This window comes from Oncorhynchus masou, unplaced genomic scaffold (assembly GCF_036934945.1).
Source record: "Oncorhynchus masou masou isolate Uvic2021 unplaced genomic scaffold, UVic_Omas_1.1 unplaced_scaffold_1688, whole genome shotgun sequence".
NCBI lineage: Eukaryota > Metazoa > Chordata > Actinopteri > Salmoniformes > Salmonidae > Oncorhynchus > Oncorhynchus masou.
Window position 1 is genome coordinate 47501 of NW_027007027.1, and position 16344 is coordinate 63844.

The 16344-nt window shown below is 45.1% G+C and overlaps 2 protein-coding genes across 2 annotated transcripts in view; both read left to right on the forward strand.

Annotated features, from left to right (window-relative positions):
- Nucleotides 1-1689: 1689 nt before the first annotated feature.
- On the forward strand, nt 1690-4686 carry LOC135531970 (small ubiquitin-related modifier 3-like). The gene is made up of 4 exons (XM_064959662.1): nt 1690-1820; nt 2648-2776; nt 3474-3545; nt 3676-4686. The coding sequence occupies exons 1-4, from the start codon at nt 1800-1802 to the stop codon at nt 3775-3777; spliced, it is 324 nt and encodes a 107-aa protein (XP_064815734.1). The 5' UTR covers nt 1690-1799; the 3' UTR covers nt 3778-4686.
- A 702-nt stretch (nt 4687-5388) lies between these two features.
- ube2g2 (ubiquitin-conjugating enzyme E2G 2 (UBC7 homolog, yeast)) overlaps nt 5389-16344 on the forward strand; it is a 29511-nt gene continuing 18555 nt past the window's right edge. The window contains exons 1-3 of the mRNA XM_064959663.1: nt 5389-5551; nt 5899-5934; nt 7598-7643. Of these exons, the coding sequence (XP_064815735.1) occupies nt 5509-5551; nt 5899-5934; nt 7598-7643 (125 nt within the window). The 5' untranslated portion in view covers nt 5389-5508. The remainder of the gene's footprint in view (nt 5552-5898; nt 5935-7597; nt 7644-16344) is intronic.

Below are 16344 nucleotides of genomic sequence, written 5' to 3' on the forward strand. Positions count from 1 at the left end.
GCATCCTTCACTCATGCTGCCAAACATACCCTCGTAAAACTGACTATCCTACCGATCCTTGACTTCGGGAATGTCATCTATAAAATAGCCTCCAACACTCTACTCAATAAATTGGATGCAGTCTATCACAGTGCCATCCGTTTTGTCACCAAAGCTCCATATACTACCCACAACCGCGACCTGTGCTCTCTCGTTGGTTGGCTCTCGCTTCATACTCGTTGCCAAACTCAATGGCTCCAGGTCATCTACAAGTCTCCGCTAGGTAAAGCCCCGCCTTATCTCAGCTCACTGGTCACTATAGCAGCACCCACCCATAGCACACGCATCTCACTGGTCCCCCCCCAAAGCCAATTCCTTATTTGGTCTCTTTCCTTCCAGTTCTCTGCTGCCAATGACTGGAACGAACTGAAAAAATCTCTGAAGCTGGAGACTCATAAACAGCCCATCTATCGACCTACCTCATTCCCATACAGTATTTATTTATTCATCTTGCTCCTTTGCACCCCAGTATCTCTTCTTGCACATTCATCTTTTGCACATCTACAATTCCAGTGTTTAATTGCTATATTGTAATTACCTTGCCTGCATGGCCTATTTATTGCCTTACCTCCCTTATCTTACCTCATTTGCACTCACTGTATATAGACTTTTTGTTTTATTTTTTTTTCTACTGTATTATTGACTATGTTTTGTTTATTCCATGTGTAACTCTGTGTTGTTGTTCCTGTCGCACTGCTTTGCTTAATCTTGGCCAGGTCGCAGTTGTAAAATGAGAACTTGTTCTCAACTAGCCTACCTGGTTAAATAAAGGTGAAATAAAATATTGCTGTGTGTTTCATGAAATCAAATAGTGACATCTCCAGCGCCTGTGTGTTCCCTTAATTTTCCTGTTCTTGTTGTGTGTGCAGTGACGGATTTAGGTATAGGCGACATGGGCAGCCGCCCAAGGCGGCATCTTGCCGGGAGCGGCACGGGGCGCCCGCACAATTTTGGGGGAGAATGGTGACATTTGCGCGATCGTTTTTCTATCGCTCATTTTCACGTTACGCCAATGATAGGATGTCACGGTGTGGGACAGTGGGTCAGTAAACCTTGTCGAAGTGGGCGCCCTGATACTAGTTGATGAGGTAGGCAGGTCTCCCACTCAGAAGTACGACACGGGGACGGGAGAATCTATCAAATAGCGCACCTCTAATTTACAGTAGGAATGCAGTTAGTAAAATCAGTCACACTACGAAATGCTACCAAATAAACCACAAATGCTCGAGTGCCAAATCAACTGCGAGTGTGACTACCATTTCGTATCAAAAGTTGTCCAAAAACAGTCAAATAGGTAAGGTTTTTTGATGCATTTCTGTTTGTGTTTTTACTAGACTTTATGCTAGAATAAAACTGTTTAATTTGATAGAGATTTTCCACAGCTCTAAACAATTAGAAAAATCTACTTTTTATAAAAAATAATTTTATTGCGCTGTTTATTTTTGTAATCTTTACACAGTTCATAAATTGATTTACAGATCTTGTTGCAGCAATACTGGAAATTGGATATCACGAAATTTGGGTTTAAAAAAGGGGTTGTCTCGGTCTTGTCTAATTCTCGGGAGCGTGTATAATACAGATTTGCGCGCTCATGTGTGCACGGTCCCTAGAAAATATAGACACGTGATCCCCGTGAGCCAATTAGAGTTTAAAACATTATGCGCGCTCCTGGTCGAAACGGAGAAGACAGAGAAGTGAAAAAGCGCAAATATTTATCTCTCTGTAAATTAGTACATCGTTGAGCAATAACTAGCTACACAATGTCTGAAGAAAAGCCAAAGGTAAGCCATGTTATGTTTCTATGATTGAATATTTACCATATTTCATTGCATTCTTGCCAGTCGAGTTTATGTGTGTTTACATGGCAGATTCCGCATTTGAGCGGGTAAAAAAGAGAAAACAAAGGTTCGTTGATTTGCGGATTTATGGCTGGACGTGCAACGTTTTGCGCGTAGAAAAATGTCTAGCTAGTCAACTATCTGATAGATGTATGCCCAGATGTAGTCTATTCTATAGTCTACATATCTACTCTTCATGTATTATAAAGTGATGGTTGAATTGAAACAGCGCCATTGTGACTTTTCTGTGCGCATTGGAATAGGGCCCGACGATTGCTCTTTGCGGCTTTTTGACTCGCCTGAACCCCACCGGAGCTGCCACCTCATTGATGGCTGGCCACCTCCATTCAATGTATTACCTAGGATAGCATGACTAACATTGCGAACTTAAAAAGGTAAACACAAACACATGTTTGACGCCAGGCACGCATATTGCGCACCGCCAGTCTGATCTCATGTTCGCTCCTATGCGGCCGTGAACTTGTTAGACGCGGGGGTCCCTTTGCAAAAGAGATAATGGTCTCAATGATATTCCCTGGTCATATAAAAGTACAACACAAACAACCGCTAGCCATCATTTATCACAAATGACAATTGGCTTAATTAACAAGCTTGCTAACCTGTTACAATGCGTGTTGAGATGCTTTTGCTTAAATGAAACCAAATCCTAAAAGTTTGCTCAGTCCCTAATGCTTGACATGAACTATGTTATATGACCAAGCTATGTAGCGTTTAACTATGGTCTCTGAAGTGCATCCTTTCTCTTTCAGGAAGGAGTGAAAACTGAAAACGATCACATCAACCTAAAGGTTGCAGGTCAAGATGGGTCAGTAGTCCAGTTCAAAATTAAAAGGCACACTCCGCTCAGTAAGCTGATGAAGGCGTACTGCGAAAGACAGGTGAGGCTTTACATTCCTCTTCTGCTCACCTAAAACAATGTAAAACTTTCAGACTGATTGGACAACCTTGCAGGGCAACTCCTGACCAACTTGCCTGACAATGTTTTATTTTTATGTTATACCACCCTGCATCCCACCGCTGGCTTCTGAAGCTAAGCAGGGTTGGTCCTGGTCAGCAACATCCCACCGCTGGCTTCTGAAGCTAAGCAGGGTTGGCCCTGGTCAGCAACATACCACTGCTGGCTTCTGAAGCTAAGCAGGGTTGGTCCTGGTCAGTCCCTGGATGGGAGACCAGATGCTGCTGGAAGTGGTGTTGGAGGGCCAGTAGGAGGCACTCTTTCCTCTGGTCTAAAAAATATATCCCCATGCCCCAGGCCAGTGATTTGGGACATTACCCTGTGTAGGGTGCTGTCTTTCGGAGGGGACGTTAAATGGGTGTGCTGACTCTCTGAGGTCATTAAAGATCCCATGGCACTTATCGTAAGAGTAGGGGTGTTAACCCCTGTGTCCTGGCTAAATTCCCAATCTGGCCCTCAAACCATCACGGTCACCTAATAATCCCCAGTTTACAATTTACTCATTCATCCCCCTCCTCTCCCCTGTAACTATTCCCCAGGTCGTTGCTGCAAATGAGAACGTGTTCTCAGTCAACTTACCTGGTAAAATAAATAAAAAATAACCTCTCTCTTTATTTCAGGGTTTGTCAATTAGACAGATAAGGTTTAGGTTTGACGGACAGCCGATTAACGAGACAGACACACCTGCACAGGTAGGTGACTGTTTCCTTTCATTTTCATAAGTCCTTCATAATAAATTCAGAAGAACTAAGTTACTAATGAATGTACCAAAGACAAGTTACTTATTTTTCTGACTTAATGACCTTATATTTGTGTTGACAGCTTGAGATGGAAGACGAGGACACTATTGATGTATTTCAACAACAGACGGGCGGCTCCTCCCTCTCTGAGGCTCCTCCCTCTCTGAGGCTCCTCCATCTCTGAGAACAGATACACTTGAAGAGCAGCATCACTCAAAATATTTTTTCTTTTCTGTTTACAATGGAAAACCATGGCGTTAAGAAAGACGGGACTGTTAAGTGGGTTACATTCACATTCTCTACCCACTCGTTCAATCCCCCTTCATGCATTGGTGCAGCATGACTAAGGGAGGTTCCACCACCGCCATACTCCTCACACCATTCCATTTAAATGCATGAGGTTGATTGAACGAGTGCAGGGTAGTGAATTGGGACGTAGCCATGATCACAAGCTGGATTTCATGCCACCGAACCATTTCTTGTTTATATGAACTAGAACTGTTTTGAGAATATGTATTTGTTTCACACACAGGGGGTCCAACTGTCCTTAAGATCCCTAATGGCACCCTATTCCCTTTAAAGTGCACTACTTTTTGACCGAAAGTCGTGCACTATATAGTGAATAGGATGCCATTTGGGATGTACCTCAATCTACCACAAGGTTGAGGTAACAAGGTCCACTGATCCTTCTGTTTCTCTAGTGACTTGTATATTATTTGAGATGTCTTTTTTTTTTAAAGTTCATTTTGCTAAATATATGGGCCAAATGATCAATTTTCTCATCTCACCCTGTATGGCCATACGATTGAATGGTGCATGGCTGTGTTTAGACCAAATGCTAAATGAACCGAATTGTGAACAGAAATGTCTTGGTGATATGATTGAAAAGGGTAAAGTTTTAAGGTCTATTTTTAACGTCACTTGAAGAAAGGATTCAACTTACCTTTTCAGATGGCTTTGTTTATCCCCCTCTCCACACAGGCGGACGGGGAGTAGTTGAGCTGTACTTGGTGGATTTCTCCAGAATTTTACCCATCCCACTGCATCACTGATATTTTATGACAAAATAAAAGGGAATCCACCCAGACTTCAACCTTTTTTTGACTTTCTTTTGTTCTTATTCACTGTTTGCTATAAGCAGACTTAATGTACTTCTCTTCCACCTGCATTCAGAGACGATCAAATTCTGCAGTGTGTGTGTTGATGTGGAGCTTGAGTAGGTAACACAAGGTCCACTGATCCTTCTGGTTCTCTAGTGACTTGTATATTATTTGTTGTCCTTTGCTACTGTATATAATGAATATAATTTGGTACTTGGTATTCAGCTTCCTGGTACTCGGCTTCCTTTCTTTGCATGTGTTGTGAGGAGTGCTGAAAGACTGTTGCTAACTTCCTAGGCAATATCAAATTTTATTAGTCACATGCACCGAATACAACAGGTGTAGTAGACCTTACAGTGAAATGCTGAATACAACAGGTGTAGTAGACCTTACAGTGAAATGCTGAATACAACAGGTGTAGTAGACCTTACTGTGAAATGCTGAATACAACAGGTGTAGTAGACCTTACTGTGAAATGCTTACTTACGAGCGCCTAACCAACAAAGCAGTTAAAAAAAATATGAATAAGATATAAAAGTAGTTGGAACGTATCTTTACAAATAAAATGTACATAGTAATCCAAGCTAGTATATCTAGTGATGTTTTTTAGCAAACAGACAACGATTCTCATATGTAAACCTAGATTACTTCCTACAGGTGGCGGTGTTGCATCGCGGGAGCTGTTACTTCTACAAACCGGAAGTGTAGACATGCGCAGTTGATCAGCTGTTAGCAGCTGCGTTGTCAACCAAAAGACAGGCGTGATTGTTTTTTTTCTGTTTTTATTTTTGAGTTTGAGTCTATATTCTTTACAAATGGCTGGTACTGCGTTAAAAAGACTGATGGCTGAGTATAAGCGTGAGTTTTCAGTATATTTGACAGCTAACTATCCACATTAACTCATAAACTGGCTGCTAACTAGCTAGCGTCATCAACATTAGCTAGCTAGCATCGTTAGCCAAATGGAGTTGTTTTGCAACTGGCGGTTAGCCTGCCTTCCACTAAAGTGAAACTATCAGGAGAATCAGTAGACTATTTTCAAACCTTTTACATTTAAATTAGCTGATTGCCACGGCACCCTTTTACTTGCCTTCCTGGGTGTAAATGTGGAGCTAGTCTCTGTGTCCTTTGTCTAAATGACTAGCGCTTTCATAACGTTACATCATGACAGTAATGTGTACTTTCTGCTTTCGCCTCTATCCTAGAGCTGACTCTAAACCCACCCGAGGGGATCGTTGCAGGTGAGAGATTATATAAGCCTATTACCAGTTAGCTAACGTACACTACATGGCCAAAAGTATGTGGACACCTTTTTGTCGAACATCTCATTCCAAAATCATGGGCTTTAATATGGAGTTGGTCCCCCCCCCTTTGCTGCTATAACAGCCTCCACTCTTCTGGGAAGGCATTCCACTAGATGTCAAATCAAAGTATTTGTTACGTCCGCCGAATAAAACCGGTGTAGGTGGACCTTACAGTGAAATGCTTACTTACAGGCATAGTGCAAAAAAAGTGTTAGGTGAACAATGGGTAGGTAAAAAAATACAAACAACAATAAGACAGGCTATATACAGTAGAGAGGCTATATACAGTAGCGAGGCTACATACAGACACCGGTTAGTCAGGCTGATTGAGGTAGTATGTACATGTAGATATGGTTAAAGTGACTATGCATATATGATGAACCGAGAGTAGCAGTAGCGTAAAAGAGGGGTTGGTGGGACACAATGCCCGGTTAGCCACTGTGCGGGAGCACTGGTTGGTCGGCCCAGTTGAGGTCGTCAAACATTGCTTCCATTCAGCCACAACAGCATTAGTGAGGTTGGACACTGATGTTAGGCGATTACTCGCAGTCGTCGTTCCAATTCAATTCCTGCTCTGTGCTAGTCAATGTTCTTCCACGGCGATCTCCGCAAACCATTTCTGTATGGACCTCTCTTTGTGCACAGGGGCATTGTCATGCTGAAACAGGAAAGGGCCTCCCTCAAACTGTTTACCACAAAGTTGGAAGCACAGAATCGTCTACAATGTCATTGTTACATTACGATTTCACTTCACTGGAACTAAGGGGCCTAGATTAAACCATGGGAAACAGCCCCAGACCATTATTCCTCCTCCACCAAACATTACAGTTGGCACTATGCATTGGGGCAGGTTCTCCCAGCATCCTTCGTCCCTCGGACTGTCAGATGGTGAAGCGTAATTCATCACTCCAGAGAATGCGTTTTGCTCTAGATTCCAATGGCAGTGAGGTTTACAGCACGCTTGGCATTGTGCTTGGTGATCTTACGGCTGTCGGCCATGGACGCCCATTTCATGAAGCCCCGACCAACAGTTCTTGTGCTGACTTTGCTTCCAGAGGCAGTTTGGAACTCGGGGGTGAGTGTTGCAACGAAGGACAGACGGTTTTTACGCGCTACACTCTTCAGCAGTCCCGTTCTGTGAGCTTGTGTGGCCTACCACTAAACGGCTTAGCTGTTGTTGCTCCTACACGTTTCCACTTCACAATAACAGGACTTACAGTTGACCAGGGCAGCTCTAGCAGGGCAGCAATCTTACAAACTGACTTGACGGAAAGGTGGCATCCTATGACGTGCCACGTTAAAAGTCACTGAGCTCTTCAGTACGGCCATTCTATTGCCAATATTTGTCTATGGAGATTGCATGGCCGTGTGCTCAATTTTATACATCTGTCAGCAACGCGTGTGGTTGAAATAGCAGAGTCCACTAATGTGAGGTGGTGTCCACATACTTTTGACCATGTAATGTATCTCTGGTTGATGTTTTGACTAGAAACTTGTAGTGCTACTGTAGAGTCATGGACTGTAGCCTAACTAGCTAGTAGCTACAGAAACAACTCAGTCAGACTTGTATCATGACATCATATTTCCATGCTCTTGACAGGCCCTGCAAATGAAGAGAACTTCTTTGAGTGGGAGGCTTTAATTATGTAAGTATTTAAACAATGAAACATGTTCACTACTACTATGCTATAGGAACATAACAACTAAAACAAACTCCTTTTATTTGGTCTATTCAGTGGGTTATGTAGTACTTGTGCATGATGATCAGTCCAGAAAATGTGTGTTGGAGGGGCATTGGAACTGGCTTTGAACTTCAGAATTGAATTGGAGGGGTCTATGAGCTCATAGTGTGGGGATTCCCCAGGTTTCATCTATATCTCTGTTTGCAGCTCTGATCCCGTGACGCTGATTTGCAAAATAAATGTAGAAATCTATATTATTCAATTATTGCACCCACACTGCTCCCGCGCGCCAACGCGTATCTGCGTCTCCAAGGGCTAAAATAGAAGTCAGTTCTATTTCTGATGCAGATCGCGCTGCAAGTCCTGCCTCTCCCATCTCCTCATTGGTTTATAGAAGTGGGTACCCACGTGCCATCTCCTCATTGGTTATACCCACGTGGGTGACTGAAAGACGAAAGAGGTCGGTGGCGATAATGCACCTAATTTATGAAAGTTGCCAATCGCAATATAAAGTCAAGAGAAGAAAAAGCCTGGAAGGTGGAGAGATGACTAGAAATGACTAGAAACGATTCGGTTGACCGTTTTATGTGTGGATTAATTGCCGGAGTAGAGGACCTTGTGCATTTCAGGTAAAATAACAACTCAATGTTTATATCCCAGGACAAATTAGCTAGCAACAGCAAGCTAGCTAAATAGGACAAATTAGCTAGCAAGTGCAAGCTAGCTAGCTAAATTGCCATAAATGTTTAATGCTTTTCGACCTGTCCCCAAATGAATATAATTTGTTTTGATATTTTAACCTGTGTGTCGTGATCGCGTTTCGTGTAGGGGGACAAAATACATTTATGCACGATGGCGCACAATGGGGCACGCGCGCAGCAGGTTGGGCTCCATGTCAGAATGGTGGCTGTGTGATTCATGAGCACGAGACGCACCATCCAACCTTAAAACTGCCTTTAAAATAAATTAAAATATCCAGCCTTAAAACGGTTGACTAACTGATTTTAAAATGGATCTAGGACATGTTTGTATAGGCATTGTTATGTTGATACTTGTGCAACTTAGTCACAACAGTAATCCACATCTGACCATGACAGAAATGGCAGAGAGATTTGAGTGTCGAGTAGAGCTATAGGCTGTAGGGCTGTAGAGGTCTCTCTCTATCCTGGTATTGGTCAGACTGATGCCCAGGCTTGTCTCATAGTCTTTTATATTAGGGTCTATATATTCTCAAGTTAAGGTACTGAAAACGATGATATTGAACTGTCAGTAGCCTTTCTCTAGTTTCATCCTGTTATTGATTGTCTTCCGTATTCAACGGATCATTTCCTAGGATGAAAACACCTTGGATGGATGTAACATAAGAAAAACGTGTTACATTTATTCAAAGTCCTAATATACACTTATTTCAATGACTTTGGCCTGCTGTCCAGGTGGGGACACACACAACAATGTAAATAGTTTTGAGACTGTTATACTGTAGCAGGGAGCCTCAGTTTGACCTGTTGAATTGTCTTACTCAATACCCTGGGAAACTCTCTGACACACATGAGATACCAACCGAGAGCATTCTTCGCTGTTTGTTTCCTGATATCTACTCATCTATACACATCTCTCCAGGAACTAACAGCAGTGTGTAGTAAGTAACAGTGTTTAACATTCTCGCCATCCCGGGCCTCTGGCAGTCTCGGGCCTCTGGCAGTCTCGGGCCTCTGGCAGTCTCAGGCCTCTGGCAGTCTCAGGCCTCTGGCAGTCTCAGACCACTGGCAGTCTCAAGCCTCTGGCAGGCCTCTGGCAGTCTCAGGCCTCTGGCAGTCTCAGGCCTCTGGCAGTCCCGGGCCTCTGGCAGTCCCAGGCCACTGGCAGTCCCAGGCCACTGGCAGTCTCAGCCCTCTGGCAGTCACAGGCCTCTGGCAGGTCTCTGGCAGTCCCAGGCCCCTGGCAGTCCCAGGCCCCTGGCAGTCCCGGGCCCCTGGCGGTCCCGGGCCCCTGGCGGTCCCGGGCCCCTGGCGGTCTCGGGCCTCTGGCAGTCTCAGGCCTCTGGCAGTCTCAGCCCTCTGGCAGTCCCAGGCCACTGGCAGTCTCAGCCCTCTGGCAGTCCCAGGCCCTGGCAGGCTGGCAGTCCCAGGCCTCTGGCAGTCTCAGGCTTCTGGCAGTCCCAGGCCACTGGCAGTCTCAGCCCTGGCAGTCCCAGGCCTCTGGCAGGCCCCTGGCAGTCTCAGGCCTCTGGCAGTCCCAGGCCTCTGGCAGTCCCAGGCCTCTGGCAGTCCCAGGCCTTTGGCAGGCCTCTGGCAGTCCCAGGCCTTTTGCAGGCCTCTGGCAGTCCCAGGCCTCTGGCAGGCTCGGGCCCCTGGCAGTCCCGGGCCCCTGGCAGTCCCGGGCCTCTGGCAGTCCCGGGCCTCTGGCAGACTCGGGCCTCTGGCAGTCCCGGGCCTCTGGCAGTCCCGGGCCTCTGGCAGTCCCAGGCCACTAAGGCTATGGGTATTAGTACCTGAGAGTTGAGGTCAGGAGGTTCAACGTAAGAGCTGTATCTCAAATGACACTGGCCTATATAGTGGGTGTTCTGGTCAGAAGAAATGCACAGGGCCCATAGGGTTCTGGTCAGAAGAAATGCACAGGGCCCATAGGGTTCTGGTGAGAAGAAATGCACAGGGCCCGTAGGGTTCTGGTCAGAAGAAATGTACAGGGCCCGTAGGGTTCTGGTCAGAAGAAATGCACAGGGCCCGTAGGGTTCTGGTCAGAAGAAATGCACAGGGCCCGTAGGGTTCTGGTGAGAAGAAATGCACAGGGCCCGTAGGGTTCTGGTCAGAAGAAATGCACAGGGCCCGTAGGGTTCTGGTCAGAAGAAATGCACAGGGCCCGTAGGGTTCTGGTCAGAAGAAATGCACAGGGCCCGTAGGGTTCTGGTCAGAAGAAATGCACAGGGCCCGTAGGGTTCTGGTCAGAAGAAATGCACAGGGCCCGTAGGGTTCTGGTCAGAAGCGGTGAACAGGGCCCGTAGGATTCTGGTCAGAAGCGGTGAACAGGGCCCGCACCCAACCCTAATCCACTAATATAGAAAATGAGCTGTAGGCTCCAGTCAGAGACATGGAATGATTTTTTGACAGGGGTGCATTAATATGATATATTTCTGCTTATTTTCAACAATGTTGAATGTCCATTCAATGTTGGTAGGCAATTTCTTAGTCAGTTTAGTCTATAATTAGATGCATGCAGATTCTCTTCAGTCATTATATGTTGCCCTGGAAGACTAAATAAACTCTTACTCAACAGAATGATGTCATAAATGACTTAATGCCTCAATCCTGTTGGCATCAGTAAATCTGTCATTTCTGCTTCTTTCCACGTTTAGGGACCGGGTAGAAAATGCAAAAAAAAAATGTAAAAAATGGGGGTGCGAAATCAGTTTGGGGTTGTAAAACTACTACACCACATAACATAGCCAGCACTGCTGTCATCCTCTAACTACCTCTAACTACTACACCCATAACATAGCCAGCACTGCTGTCATCCTCTAACTACCTCTAACTACTACACCACATAACATAGCCAGCACTGCTGTCATCCTCTAACTACTACACCACATAACATAGCTGTTAGCACTGCTGTCATCCCTAACTACTACACCAATAACATAGCCAGCACTGCTGTCATCCTCTAACTACTACAATACATAACATAGCCAGCACTGCTGTCATCCTCTAACTACTAACACCACATAACATAGCCAGCACTGCTGTCATCCTCTAACTACCTCTAAACTACACCACATAACATAGCCAGCACTGCTGTCACTCTAACTACCTCTAACTACTACACCACATAACATAGCCAGCACTGCTGTCATCCTCTAACTACTACACCACATAACATAAGCCAGCACTCCCTTCATCCACTAACTACTACACCACCATAACATCAGCCAGCACTGCTATCATCCTCTAAACCCACCCTAACTTCAGCCCTCCCACACAATATAATGACTCTAAACCCACCCTCCCTTCATCCACTACACTATACATGACTAACAAAGCCAGTACTGCTGTCATCCTCTAACTACACTGCTGTATAATCCTCTAACTACACTGCTGTCATCCACAATATAATGACTGCTGTCATCCTCTAACTACTACACCCCATAACAATAGCCAGCATGACTGTAATCCTCTAACTACTACACCACATAACATAGCCAGCACTGCTGTCATCCTCTAACTACACTGCTGTCATCCTCTAACTACACTGCTGTCATCCTCTAACTACACTATGTCATTCTCTAAACTACACTGCTGTCATCCTCTAACTACTACACCACATAACATAGCCAGCACTTCTGTCATCCTCTAACTACACTGCTGTCATTCTCTAACTACACTGCTGTCATTCTCTAACTACACTGCTGTCATCTTCTAACTACACTGGTGTCATCCTCTAACTTCATCCACACTAAATATTTAAACACCCTCCCTTCTCTCCCTTCTCTTCATTTTCAACTTTCCATTTCAGCCCACACAATATAATTCATCTAAACCCATCGTCCTTTTTGGCTCAGTGGATCGACATTAACTGTTTCTCCCTTCATCCCACAATGATTGTAGGCTATTCCCTTCATCCACAAGTTAGGTCTTAAAGCTCAGGAATATGCACTAAATCAGCCAATAGATATAAATTGTACAAGAATGATACATTTATGGATTTTTTGGGGGATATTGTTTTTCTTTATTCAATGACTCTAAACCCACCCTCCCTTCATTCACACAATATAATGACTCTAAACCCACCCTCCCTTCACCCACACAATATAATGACTCTAAACCCACCCTCCCTTCATCCACACAATATAATGACTCTAAACCCACCCTCCCTTCATCCACACAATATAATGACTCTAAACCCACCCTCCCTTCATCCACACAATATAATGACTCTAAACCCACCCTCCCTTCACCCACACAATATAATGACTCTAAACCCACCCTCCCTTCACCCACACAATATAATGACTCTAAACCCACCCTCCCTTCATCCACACAATATAATGACTCTAAACCCACCCTCCCTTCACCCACACAATATAATGACTCTAAACCCACCCTCCCTTCACCCACACAATATAATGACTCTAAACCCACCCTCCCTTCATCCACACAATATAATGACTCTAAACCCACCCTCCCTTCACCCACACAATATAATGACTCTAAACCCACCCTCCCTTCACCCACACAATATAATGACTCTAAACCCACCCTCCCTTCACCCACACAATATAATGACTCTAAACCCACCCTCCCTTCATCCACACAATATAATGACTCTAAACCCACCCTCCCTTCATCCACACAAAATAATGACTCTAAACCCCCCTCCCTTCACCCACACAATATAATGACTCTAAACCCACCCTCCCTTCACCCACACAATATAATGACTCTAAACCCACCCTCCCTTCACCCACACAATATAATGACTCTAAACCCACCCTCCCTTCATCCACGCAGTATAATGACTCTAAACCCACCCTCCCTTCATCCACACAATGCAGATAGTCCGGGTAACCATTTGATTACCTGCTCAGGAGTCTTATGGCTTGGGGGTAAAGACTGTTGAGAAGCCCTTTTGTCCTAGACTTGGCACTCCGGTACCGCTTGCCATGCAGTAGTAGTAGTAGAACAGTCTATGGCTGGGGCCTTTGACCATTTTTAAGGCCTTCCTCAGTTTGGCCTTTTTAAGTCCTATGAGTAAGATATTTAGTTCAGCAAATGAGGTAGCCTGAACCCAGATATATGTTTGTGCTCTGATGTTTGGAATGACAGTGTGTGACAAGGAGTTGGTGGTATGATGGCACAAACAGACGGGCACTCAGGCTATTAGGAACAAGGAGTGAAACTAACAGAATAGATATGATCGGAACCTGACTGTCAATCAGCTGATCTGGTGGGTGATCAGATAAGGATTTGTTTAAGTGCTTCTAACTCAGCCAATCAAAACAAGGATGTTGCCGTGTCAGGCCGGGTTTTAACTCTTAAGGAAATTAGATTAGGACAGCTGATTGGCTGTGAAGTCGATGATTAATGATTGATTGGCAGGCCTTAAACCACCCCAACGATTTGCCTGCTAAAGGTAGACTCGGTGATGTAGGTTCAGAAAGAAAACCGCATAGTGGGGTTCATTTCCACAACAACTAAGAGTATTGAAGAGTCTTCCTGGGTAAGTCTCTAAGTGATTACAGCTGGGAGTCTTCTTGGGTAAGTCTCTAGGAGTCTCTAGGAGTGATTACAGCTGGGAGTCTTCTTGGGTAAGTCTCTAGGAGTCTCTAGGAGTGTTTACAGCTGGGATTCTTCCTGGGTAAGTCTCTGATTACAGCTGGGAGTCTTCCTGGGTAAGTCTCCAAGTGATGACAGCTGGGAGTAATCCTGGGTAAGTCTCTGATTACAGCTGGGACTCTTCCTGGGTAAGTCTCTAAGTGATTACAGCTGGGAGTCTTCTTGGGTGTCTCTAATTGATTACAGCTGGGAGTCTTCCTCAGTAAGTCTCTAAGTGATTACAGCTGGAAGTCTTCTTGGGAAAGTCTCTAGGAGTCATTACAGCTGGGAGTCTTGGGAAAGTCTCTAGGAGTCATTACAGCTGGGAGTCTTGGGAAAGTCTCTAGGAGTCTCTACAGCTGGAAGTCTTGGGAAAGTCTCTAGGAGTCTCTACAGCTGGAAGTCTTGGGAAAGTCTCTAGGAGTCTCTAGGAGTCCATTACAGCTGGGAGTCTTGGGAAAGTCTCTAGGAGTCTCTAGGAGTCTCTAGGAGTCCATTACAGCTGGGAGTCTTGGGAAAGTCTCTAGGAGTCTCTACAGCTGGAAGTCTTGGGAAAGTCTCTAGAGATTGATCCTGATTTAGAATGGTTATGTATCACTGTATACGTCGCAATCTGAACGTATTCAGACCCCTTCACATGTTCCACGTTTTGTTACGTTACATTCTTATTCTGAAATGGATTAAATAGAAATAGAAATTCTCATAAATCTACCCACAATACCCCATAATAACAAAGTGAAAAGAGGTTTTTAGACATTTTTGCAAATGTATTAAAAATACAAAACAGATATACCTTATTTACATAGGTATTCAGACCCTTTGCTATGAGACTCTAAATTGAGCTCAGGTGCTTCCTGTTTCCATTGATCATCCTTGAGATGTTTCTACAATGAGATTGGAGTCCAACTGTGGTAAATTCAATTGATTGGACATGATTTGGAAAGGCACACACCTGTCTGTATAAGGTCCCACAGTTGACAGTGCATGTCAGAGCAAAAACCAAGCCATGAGGTCGAAGGAATTGTCAGTAGAGCTCAGAGACAGGATTGTGTCGAGGCACAGATCTGGGGAAGGGTACCAAAACAAGAACACAGTGGCCTCCATCATTCTTAAATGGAAGAAGTTTGGAACCACCAAGACTCTTCCTAGAGCTGGATGCCCGGCTAAACTGTGCAATCGGGGGAGAAGGGCCTTGGTCTCAGGGAGTTGACCAAGAACCTGATGGTCACTCTGACGGAGCTCCAGAGTTCCTCTGTGGAGATGGGAGAACCTTCCAGAAGTACAACACATCTCTGCAGCACTCCATCAATCAGGCCTTTATGATAGAGTGGCCAGACGGAAGCCACTACTCAGTAAAAGGCACATGATAGCCCGCTTGGAGTTTTGCCAAAATCTACCTAAAGGACTCTGACCATGAGGAACAATCTGGTCTGATGAAACCAAGACTGAACTCTTTGGTCTGAACGCCAAGCGTCACGTCTGGAGGAAATCTGGCAACATCCCTACGGTGAAGCATGGTGGTGGCAGCATCATGTTGTGGGGATGTTTTTCAGCAGCAGGGACTGGGAGACTCGTCAGGATCGAGGGAAAGATGAATTGAGGAAAGTACAGAGAGGTCTTTGATGAAAACCTGCTCCAGAGCGCTCAGGACCTCAGACTGGGGTGAAGGTTCACCTTCCAACAGGACAACGACCCTAAGCACACAGCGCAGGAGTGGCTTCAGGACAAGTCTCTGAATGTCCTTGAGTGGCCCAGCCAGAGCCCGGACTGAACATCTCTGTAGAGACCTGAAAATAACTGCAGCAACGCTCCCCATCCAACCTGACAGAGGTTGAGAGGATCTGCAGAGAAGAATGGGAGAAGCTCCCCAAATATAGGTGTGCCAAGCTTGTAGCATCATACCCAGGAAGACTCAAGGCTGTAATTACTGGCAACGGTGCTTCAACAAAGTACTGAGTGAAGGGTCTGAATACTAATGTAAATGTAATATTTCAGTTTTTTATTTTTGGGGTATTAAGTGCCCCCCCTGTTTTACTGTAAACCCCCCCCCCCCGTTATGCTGTGTCCCCCGTTATGCTGTGTCCCCCCGTTTTGCTGTCCCCCCGTTTTGCTGTCCCCCCGTTTTACTGTCCCCCCTGTTTTACTGTCCCCCCTGTTTTACTGCCCCCCTGCTTTACTGTCCCCCCTGTTTTGCTGTCCCCCTTGTTTTACTGTCCCCCCTGTTTTACTGTCCCTCCTGTTTTACTGTCCCCCTGTTTTACTGTCCCCCCTGTTTTACTGTCCCCCGTTATGCTGTCCCCCTGTTTTGCTGTCCCTCCTGTTTTACTGTCCCTCCTGTTTTGCTGTCCCCCTTGTTTTAC